Consider the following 11,515-nt stretch of genomic DNA (forward strand, 5'->3'; position numbering starts at 1 on the left):
TGTACCATTGATCCATTTGATCTTTATGGAAAAGTGCTTGTCCTTAAAAGGTCTGTCTTTAGACCTCTAACATTCTTCTCATTTATTTTTAACTCTAAGGAATTATGGTGGTGTTTCTCAGAAATGAACATGATCAGTCTGAAGTCATTCTTTTGTCTCATGACTGCGTGTTGTTCGTGCAGGTGTTCCTCAGTTCTACAGCATGAACAGGCCCGTCCCCAGACAGATCTCACCCACAGTGGGAGGTTCGCTGCCGTACCGCCGGCCGCCCTCAATCATGGGTCAGACGTCCATGCCCTCCAGCCAACAGAATGGAGGGCCCCATTACAATCAGAACCAAGGTACCGCTCTCACTATTCATACCTCACGTCCCAGAAAGGATGTCAAAACACCCAGTTCTGCTTATTCGTCAAAGGCAGTTTCATTTGTTCTTTGATATTATGAATACCTCATAGTCCCTTTTTTTGTAGTAATATTTCTGTCAATGTTTTTAAAGGTGAAGCATGTATGATATTTCTGTAAAATTACATTCTCTTATCCCAGTTTATAGTTCATTGACTACTATTAGTAAGCCAATCATATGTTTATCTCCCCCAAAAGTGTAAACATTGAGCCTATCAGGCACTATCTAACCAATAAGAGCGGCCCACTCAGATCTGTCAATCTCTTTCCAGCTGAACCTATAGCAAGAGTTCGGGGCGTGGCCAGAGGGTGTCTAGGTTGTGGGATCATGGATGTTGCGTTACTTAGGAAAAGACATTCGGTTATAGGAAGTGCAAGCCAAAATTCACTGCATTTAAACCTTCAAAGATTAAAAAATCGGAGCACTGTGATGCAACACACTACAATGGACAATTCAATACCACACAGCATCATCATCATCATCATCATCATCATCATCATGCTGATTGACAAATGTACCTGTTTATAATATTTTCTTTGTGTCCAGTGTAGTCTTATACAGTTGTGGCACATCATGTCAAAAACTGCACGCAGTGCAGATGTTTTTGAGTTTATTATAAGCGAGACGCTTAAGTTTGCTTTATAGAGTGTTTTTATCTAAATTGCTTATTCGTGACACACCGTAACACATCTAAAAGTATTCCTAATATGCTGGAAAGTATATTATTGAAAGTAGCCTACATTTACCTGTTGAGACATGCACCCTTATGAGCTGTATTTGTGATTTGAGTTGGGTGAGGCGCAACGGCCCAAAGAGGCGTTTGCAAGGTTGTTTGAAACGACGTACTTCACCTTTAATGATACATTGTTGTATTAACAGAGTGTTTAGAGTGTTACTTTAATGTATAAATGGGTTAGTGTTTGAACCTCTCTATCTGGTTGTAGACCCATCCTTTCTGCAATGAGGTAACCACTTCCTGTTTGCACACTCAACTAACTATCTACTGTCTTCTGTTTTTCCCTTACACATTCACTTTCTTTATCTTGGTTCATTGCTCACACTCCCCCCTTCCTCTGTGCTTTTTTGTGGTCTTGTGGACTAGCCTCAGTGGCCCCCCCTCCCCCCTCCATACTGCAGATCACACCCCAGCTTCCACTGACGGGTTTTGTGGCTCGCGTACAGGAAACCAGTAAGTGGCTTTGAGCTTCTCCAATGAGACCCTCCAGCATTCAGAGACACACACATACAGCTCAAAGCAGCTTGTCTAAAAGCACAAGAGCTGCTGTTGAAAGCATGAAAATATACCTATAATACTTGTTTTAGGTTAGTCAGTTGATTACAAATCTACATTTTATTAAATGAATATCAATATTTCCTAAGAAAAAGCCCTCAAGCTGACAACTTTGTGTGTCAGATGAGTAAATCACTGAATACAGGTGCATTCATGTGTGTATGCATCTGTCTATCTGAGAATGTTAGGAGTGTAACTTTCATCACGGTTTCTTTTTCACAGTAAACCCATCCATATCACATCAGAACTTCTTGCTCTCTCTGCATGGATCCATGAGCTTGCATGGCCTTCTCATCTGGGGTCGTGTGTCTCCTGTTCATTTCTCTACTCTCTCACTCAGTTTCAGATGCGCCTCCCCCACCTCCCCCTTCAGAAGAGCCGGTGTTTGAGGAGACACAAAATCCAGCTCCTCCTGAAGACTATGAGGAAGGAGAGTCTTCTGTGGTGGAGTACAGTGACCCTTATGCTGAAGAAGACCCACCCTGGGCTCCACAAACTTATCTGGAGAAAGGTACACTGAAAATATTTAGAAGATGCTGGTTAGATTAATCTCACAATATTATTGGCTAACTAGGGCATAACAGTGATGGTCATGAGGACATTTTAATGTGCTCGGTTAAACTTTATATTAGGTGTCTTTTGTGCATGCATAAAAAAAAAAAAGAAGAAATTGTTAGGTAAACTGTACTTATTGTGTTCATATTGTATTGCAAAACACTTGTGCTGCTATTGAGGTGGGATACTGGTCTAGTGGGTTGAGGATAAGTAAAGGAAGGGTCTGCAGGGTCTAATTATAGAAATTTTTAAATAGAAGTACAAAATATGTGCATTGTAACAAATGATTAATTTAAATGTTAGTACATGCTATTCAAAGACACTTGTTATAAAGGGACCTTGTGCTCAGTGTTGACATCATTACCATGATTTGTAAAAGGTTGGTGTTAAATGGCACTGATAGAGTATTATCTTATTCACAACTGAAAGCATCATTAAATTAAATTAGCAAAAAAATAATAGACACTAGTGTTAATTTCGTTAATGAAATCTATGATGAAAAAAAGCTTGTTGACGACCTTTTTTTCTATGACTAAGACTGCGGAAGAAGCGCAGATGATCTGAAAACACCAACAAACGAGTAAGCTGGAGTTCAGCGATCTCCATTTTAGATATTCTGTCATACAGCCAGTCTGTGTTTCTTCACGAGCCACTTGTGCTGTTTGCTGCGACTAAATCTGTGATCAAACCTTCTCAGTGATGAACTGTAATAAATCCAAACATGGATCTTGACTATATTTGTGTAATAACTGCACCTCTGTGTGAAAATAGTCTTTTGCTGTTGTCTTAATAGAAAAACATTAATGTAGTTTGGAATTATTGGACTACTAGAAATTAATTTCTGAGATAAGTTTCTTGTTTGACTAGTTTTCATGTATGGCATAGCCTATAATAAATCAGGAAACTAGACGAGTAAAATAAACCATGCATATGGGTTGACATTCGCTTGATTTGTTCCTATAGGTGAAAGTGCAGTAATCCTGATGAAATGTAAAAATGGATTTCTCAAATGAAAACAATCGTCGTGATTCTAATGTGAAGTTTTTGACTAAAATACTCCGATATTTACTTGACTAAATATGAAAACTAAAAAGCTGACAAAATGAACACAAACACACAAGTGGTGGGAATGTGTAGAACTGTGAATGATGGGTACTCAAATTTCTGCATGGGCCGTTGGTAACTTGCCGGCCTCTTTGTTTTTCCCGCTCTTAGTGGTGGCAATCTATGACTACATGCAAGACAAGGAAGACGAGTTGTCTTTCCATGAGGGGGCCATCATCTATGTGATTAAAAAGAATGACGACGGTTGGTATGAAGGCGTGATGAGCGGCACTACGGGACTCTTCCCTGGAAACTACGTTGAGTCCATCATGCACTACACTGAGTGAGCGTGTCCTCGGTCTCTCTCTCCTCCACCTCTCAACGCCCACCAGCGCTAATCTTACACTGCAGAACAGCGTACTGCATACAAACCATGCTAATAACAGGCCGTGCTCACAGACGAGTGGTGCAACTGAAAAAAGGACGCAATATGAAGATGGACATCTAGATGTTACAGACCACACTTTTGCACCAAGGACTGAGAAAACTATTAGAGAACTAAAATGATATAAATAAAAGCCAATAACATGTTTACCTTGAATGAAGGATACAGCGTTTGAAGTTGTGGATATGCATAAGCTAGATTTGGAGTGGGTACATTGTTGTCTGTATTTCCATATTTCATAACCTTGCCTATTCCACAGCATTGCAGTGTTTTGGTAGGCAGCACTGGGGCTGACTGATGTCTCTGAAACGGATTTATTTTTTGAACGGCCTGAGGTGGGTTCGTGGTGTTTTACAGTGCGGTCACGTTCAAAAAGGGAATTCATTACAATCGTATTTTGAGGAAAAATGAAAGTGTGGCACTGAACAGAAAGAGTGAAAATTGAGAAGATGCTTTATTTATTTCATGTTGTGACAGTTTAAGGTTATTTTTAATTTTTAACTGTAAAGTGTTTATTTTATTAATTGTTTGACTTATATCTTTACTCTCCCATCTAAGAGAATCTGTTTCAGCCGGTTTGTTGAAATATTTGTGCAAACAAAGTATAATTTCATGGTGTCTTTGCAGGTTCGGACTCGTTTGCATACAGGTCTCATCTAGGTTTAACTTTACTTTTTCTTTTTTACCATCACTAAATATATTTTATACATTTATGGCTCATTTTTTTGTTTATATTTTCCCCAACGAGAATCAGTCAGCCCTGACACATGCAGTACTAGACATATCTAATAACCTCATGAACAGTTTGAATTTTTTTGTTTTAAATATTGTGTAGTGAATGATGCTAACCAGTTGGTTATTATTTAAGTGAATGTAGTGTTTCATAGACTGCATGCTTAATAAAAATAAAACAAACATTTTTACATTTCATTTTTTTTCTTATTTTATTTACAAGGTTCCCACAATAATGGAAAGCCTGAAATATCAGGACATTTTCAAGTCAGGATTTCCAGTCCTGAAAAAATATGGCAATTAATAAAATTTCACCAGCTAAAAATGCAGCTTTATTTTTACCATACTGGTTGATGGACATTTGCACAATTTAAAGGGGTAGTTCACCCAAAAATTACATCTGTCATTAATTACTCACCCTCATGTCGTTCCAAACCCATAAGTCTTTCGTTCATCTTCAGAACAATTTTTTTTGGATGAAATCTGAGATATTTCTGTCCCTCCACTGACAGCTACGCAACTACTACTTTGACGCTTCCAAAAGTTCATAAAGAGATCGTATGACTATGAATTTAGTGTCCAAAGTCAAAAATTTCTGAAGCGACTCGATCGAATTTAATTTAAGCTTTTACTCACATTTAAACATTGATCAGCGATCATAAACAGAAGCTCAACCGAACCTGCTTGATGCACGAGAACAAACCTCATTGGTTCTTGCAGAAGCTCAAACGTGCAGCGTAACACGAGAATTAACCTCACTGGTTCTCACACGTCAAGTAAACATGCTTGAGCTTCTGTTTACCATAACTGATGTGAGTTGATGAATGCTTATATGTGAACAAAAGCCTAAATTCAGTCTGTTCATCATATAAAGCAAATTTGTCTCTTCAGAAAATTTGGACTAAACAGCTCAATTCATATGGATTAGTTTTACGATCTCTTTACGAACACTTTGACGCGTCTAGTTGCGCAGCTATCTCAGATTTCTTCAAAAAGATCTTCATTTGTGTTACAAGGATGAACGAGTCTTATGGGTTTGGAACGACATGAGGGTGAGAATTTAATGAAAGAATTTTCATTTTTGGGTGAACTAACCCTTTAAGTATATGTTAGAACCTGAAACATCCAAAAAATGTGGGAACCCTGTATTTAATTAGTTCCTCATTACGCTTTTGTTATTGATCCTTCTTATACCCAGTTTAAGACTTTCATATGACATGGACAATGTCCAAACGTTATAGTATTAATCTGGGTGCTCTATAAATGTTTATGCTAAATATATTGTGCCATTTTGTAATGTTATTCGAAATGTGTATAAGCTACATTTGACAATCACTGATCTTTTTTTCTCTCCTGCTACTAAAACAGTTTTCCATTTTGCAGGACCTAAAGTCTGACTCCATTGTGATACCTCCATCACGAAACTGAATCTGAATCTTATGTAAAGAACAGATGGAGAGTAGAGCCAGGTGGGCGAATCCCTCACTCTACCCTACAATAATACCTGGCAAAATGTGACGTTCATAGGGCTTAGTTTAAAAGCACATCACTGCAAACAGCAGAGAGATGACAAATATTTCTATTTTAACATAAATATAGTGATTTTTGTAATCGATTAAAAGCCCATTAACTCAATATTCTTGTGTGCCAATATATGTGTATATAACTAAATAAAAGTATGAACATCAGTATTTCCATGTGTGAGGATGAAACTAAATGTGCAAAATCTCTAAATGTGAACCTTTTCCTTCCCGTTATTAATCACTTTCACGTAAATTGTGCCTGATCGCTCTAAAACAGCACATTTTCAGCGCTTTCTTAAAAGACAGCCGTATGGGTCCAGATGCAAACGTGAAGAATTGTGTTGACCATAAGCTTTCTGTTTTTCACTTCTTTCCATACTGTTATTGATGAATGCGCTAAGGGGAGTTTATAGCGAAATGTCATCTCAGATGGAGTTGAGCTCAGTGTTTGGGATACACGCCCATGTTCTTTTTCAGACTTACGTAACTTGGCAGTGAACAGGGGTCCAGATGGCTTGAGACGTACGTAAGAGTGTTGGAGGTTTGCACACTCAGACGCCCACAGGCTGTTAGCTGCAGAGACAGAGAAGAAGAGCAGTTATTCTGCTGTGAACGCTACAACCACTATATCTTTAACATATTTATATCTCCTGTGGATTTACTCCACATCTTTATATAGTGTTATATTATTTTTTATTATTATTTTGCTGTAAGGATACTGCAGCTATATATACAGCAAAAATTGCAACAACACAAGAAAAAAAGTGAATGTTTGTGTGAAAAATGTGCAAATCAAAGCTCAGTTCTGTGAAAAGTGTCCCTGCTGTGAGAACAAGAGATCAAATGAGCAGTGCTGTTTATCAGAGGTTTGGGGAGAAAATGCTTGTCAGTATACTTGTGTTTCTCTAGCAGTGGTTTTGTATGTGTGTGTTTTTTTTTTTTTTTCAGGATAATGTTAAAATAATTACATTATTATCATATTTTTGCTATAACTTGGGTAAGTGGAAATCAACTGATTAAAAAGTGTGGGAACCTTGTATTTAATTAGTTCCTCATTCCACTTTTGTTCTTGATCCCTCTTATACCCAGTTTCAGACTTTCATATGACATGGACAATGTCCAAACATTAACAAGTGGAAACAATAAAACTACACTAGCATGCATTCAAATAGAAAAACAGTTCATAACAGTTTTGTTCATAAACATCAGGTTGGCACACGCTGTCATGTGTTAAAGGTATAGTGGAGGATCTTTCCGAATTTTAGATAAGACCCGCCCTCTCCACTTTTTGAATAAGTTTGATTGATTCACCAGAATGATTGACAATTAGGAGGACCAATAGCATAGGTGATCCACCCGGAAGTAAAAAAATCCTCCATTATACCTTTAAGTGATATGTCGCCCAAAACAACTACCTTTAACATTTCGTTCATTTTAAGGATCTGTTTTGTATATATTTTATATAGGCTATGCTAGTCTATTTTCTTCTCTTTTTTTTGTCGCTAGCACTTAATACTTGGGTCACTTTTCAAAACACTTCACACAGTGAGCACAACATCAGTCTATATGGGCTAAACTGTGGATAATTTATCATTGCTTTGGCATAAAATACATTTGATGACTGTATCATTCATAAATTTTAAGTTCAAATCCTAACAAAACTAAATATAGGCTAAGACAGCAATTTGCCACATTGATACAGATATACAATACGGTTATATCAAATTAAAAAAATTAAATGCTTTCAAAACAATCAGATTTAGCTAAACACCTGCACAGTTTGATTATAATTATACAATTCAGGAATAATTTGGTACTGTAATGTAAACATGGACCATGTAATATACATGGCAGTGAACGCTAAAAACAGCTGTCATTTATTTTTGGAAAGAAATTTAACAGAAGGAATAAGTGTATAATCATGCTACCAGTTGTTAGTGTTTTTATAAGGGACAAACTTAGTTGGGTGACAAACTTTGCTAGTGTTATGGAAGAATGAGTTGGTTTAAGATATGAATGAAGTGTTTTGGTAGGTTTCGTGTTTTGGATGGGAAATTAACTGTTTTAAGATTTACCTTTGAAAAACTAAAGGACCTAAGTATTGAGAAACATATCCTAGGCTAGCAATCGTTAAAATAAAGAAATAAATAAATTGTAATGGTAGGTTTTGCTGTGACAAACTCACCCATATAGTGCGAAAAAAGCTTCTTTTTTTTTTTTGACTTGCATATTTTACCATACCCATACACTCATGGAGATGTTTAATACTCAACAGATTTCTTGAAAATTTCCAATTCACAAAGAGAGAATGGTATTTTAGCATCAACTATTTATACATATGCTATCATGATCACAGGCAACAACAAGCTAAACAATGAATGATAGGAATTTTATGATAATTTTCTATATGAAGCCAAAACCGCCAGTAGATGGCGGCAAGTCTTGATAAGTGAGTAAAATATTAAATCTCTGAAACACCACAAGGAGACCCAATTGTTCTGATTGTGAAATTGAGCTAAAACCCTTAAAACTGACATCAATGTGTTATATCAGCTTACGGTTTATTTAACTGTTGTATTAAAACATTTGCAATCGTCCTGATATTCGGGAAAACAGCACTTTTGCTCGAGAGATAATTTTGGTCAGGTGGCATTTCCAAACTTGCACGTGGACGCCTACGCCACGCCATATAGTCGCTTGCTTGTTGTTGTCAGGTTATTGCCTAAGTTAGACTGGCTCTATGTAGATATTTAATAGTGATTTAATTTGACAGCAGTGCAAAACAATCCGGAAACTTTAGATAAACACTATCGTTACCTTGCTGTCACCGGTGAATGCCGCTCCGCTCGATTTGTGTTGTGGCGGGATGCGCAGTTGCGCACTGCGCAGGGGCTCGTGCTGCGAGAGCCAATGGGTGGAGCTTGACGTCCACATCCCCCTCGTGGACGCAATGGGTGGAGCTTAAAGGTCCAGCCACACCCATATAACCCTAGGGTCAGGAGATGGAGTATCGTCATTATTATTATTGCACATTCGAACAGTAATGTCTTAAATGTAATGCACAGATTGATATTTTTATATTTGCAATGTACACTAGCTCGGCTACTGTTTAAAAGTTTGGGGTTAGTATATTTATTTCTTTTTGAAGAAGAAATTAATAGCCGACTTTTAGCATAGATTAATTAAATTGATCAAAAGTGACAAAAATGTTATAAAATATTTATATTTCAAATAAATACTGTAGCCTACTTTTGAATATATATATATATTTTTTTTATCATTGAATCCTGAAAAAATGTTTCATGGTTTTCCTCTAAAATATTAAGCTGCACATTGATCATTTCAACTGATATAATAAGAAGAAATGTTACTTGAGCAACAATTCAGCATTTTATTGATTTCTGAAGGATCATGTGACACTGAAGACTGGAGTAATGATTATGATTCTGAAAAATCAACTTTGCCATCACAAAATAAATGACAATTTAATTTAAATAGAAAATAATTATTTGAAATTGTAATAATATTTCGCATGTCAGTAATGTTTTTACTGCATTTTAAAGATTTTTAACGTCATTAACAAACAGATTGCATTATTGAATGTTGATGGTGATCTTACTTTCATTACTGTGCGTTCACACCGCCGCCGACTTGAGCTTCCAAAGTTACCGGAAGTCATTCATTTTCAATGGAAGCTGGCTTCTCTCAGCTGCAAGGAGCGTCAAATTCATCGGCGTCGCGTTTTGGGCGTTTTGAGCGTCAATCTGAAAGTTGAGAGAAGCTCAACTTTATGGTAATGACGCGGTTCAGCGGCAAGCAGCGGCAAAACGCCAGCAACCAATCAGAATATAGACGTCCTTCGCGCTGGCTGATTCCGGAGAAACATACGATGTAAACTTTCGTTCCTACCTAAACATTAGTTCCGAGAAAATGGAGGAGAAACTGATAATAGCTGTTGCTGGGTTTCCTATCATTTATGACAAAATTTATGACGTTATTATATAAAAATGTATGACGTTATTTTCATATAGGGACCAGTTACAAAAGAGAGAGAGAGCCCCGGCCGCGCGCGCGCACTCACTCACCTTAACCGTCTTCAAACAACACGTCTTGCTCGCTCTCCCTCGCGCATATTAATCAAAATATTTTTTTCCCGACCAAATGTGTCCAAAACGGTTATAAAAATGCTGTCATTATAAAAGGTTTCTAGTGTCAATGTATTGCTTGTTTTTTTTCCTGTTTACATTTCATGGTGTGACACAGACTTCAGAGCGGCCAAAGCGTCAACAAGCTTCTCCGTACTTTTTGACAAGCGTCCTTGACAGGGCGGCCAGAGCTTCTTTGCAGCTCAAGTCGGCGGCGGTGTGAACGCACAGTCAAACAGGACAGATTTTGTTAAGATATAACCTCTGGAATGGAGGTTACCAGTGGTGCCAGTGGTGCTTTTCTCAGGATGACCTGGCATTGAAGGTTTCTGTTGATGAAGTCAACAGGCAGTCAAGCAATTTCAACACAGGACAAATAGCAGAGTCGTCCGCCAGGTAATAATATACAAAAGTATATTTATGTGTAGGCTAATGCAGCCTCGGGAATCCTCTCAGATAAAGTAGCAAGCAGTTTCACATAGTAACCTACCGCCCTCTAGTGGTTATATTAATATAATTATAGTAAACAAAGCAATAGTGTGCTGCTAACCCTTAAAATCGGTAGTTCACAGAAAAATCTGTCATTATTTACTCTCACCCACATGTTATTCCAAACCTGTATGACTTTCTTCATTCTGTGGAACATAAATTATATTATGATAATGTTACTAAATAGTTTGTGTTCTCATTGAATTCCATTGTATTTGTTGCCCATGCAATGAAAGTCAATGGGAACTATCCCTTTAACACGAACTAAAAGAATCATTCACAAAAACGATAATTCTGTGAGGTTTATTTACTCACCCTTGTGAGGTTCCAAATCCACATCTGTATTGAGAATACAAAAGAAGTGTAAAGAAGAAATGGTCACACATTTTTCCTTGCACACTCAACAGCTCTAGTGACATCTGTCAAGCTCCAGCGTTCATTATTGGCACCAATTTGTATATAATAAGTATTATTTATTTATTTTACACAAAGAATATTTGGCATGGCATATCTCAATTCATTTAATCTTCAACTTTGTTAAAAATGTAGCCCACTGTTTGACAAACAATTTAGTATTTTTAAATTATTTTGCGCGCCAGGCATTTTATTCATAAATTCAAAGCGCGGATTGTATTATAGCTAATGACTTAATAATTAACCGTAATTTATTTGAAAGCTACTGCAGAGAAGGAAGTTTCGAGTAATTTCTATAATTCTAAACTACATTTTAAAATGTTTGATATTTTTATTTAACCAACATATCAATAAAACAAAATTAGTCTTACAATGTTTGCTAATGTAGGCTACTAATTGTTAAGTGTTGACAGCTGTGTAATCAAACATAAATGGATTAATAAACGCTCTTTTGATATTCGTCCTCTGAGATCA

General features: G+C 36.9%; 1 protein-coding gene across 13 annotated transcripts in view; it reads left to right on the top strand.

Annotated features, from left to right (window-relative positions):
* The window catches only part of abi2a (abl-interactor 2a), a 37,436-nt gene extending 32,773 nt beyond the window's left edge, over window positions 1–4,663 (top strand). For 7 of the 13 annotated variants that reach the window (XM_084420974.1, XM_084420969.1, XM_084420981.1 and 4 more), the window contains 4 exons: window positions 183–341; window positions 1,506–1,592; window positions 2,035–2,205; window positions 3,465–4,663. In XM_084420974.1, the coding sequence (XP_084277100.1) occupies window positions 183–341; window positions 1,506–1,592; window positions 2,035–2,205; window positions 3,465–3,640 (593 nt within the window). In that variant the 3' untranslated portion in view covers window positions 3,641–4,663. Of the gene's footprint in view, window positions 1–182; window positions 342–1,505; window positions 1,593–2,034; window positions 2,206–2,786; window positions 2,830–3,464 lie in introns of all 13 variants that reach the window. The other 6 variants (XM_084420973.1, XM_084420977.1, XM_084420972.1 and 3 more) reach the window with 2 other exon arrangements.
* Window positions 4,664–11,515: the final 6,852 nt, after the last annotated feature.

The sequence above is a fragment of the Rutilus rutilus genome (assembly GCF_951802725.1).
Source record: "Rutilus rutilus genome assembly, chromosome: 10".
Lineage (NCBI taxonomy): Eukaryota > Metazoa > Chordata > Actinopteri > Cypriniformes > Leuciscidae > Rutilus > Rutilus rutilus.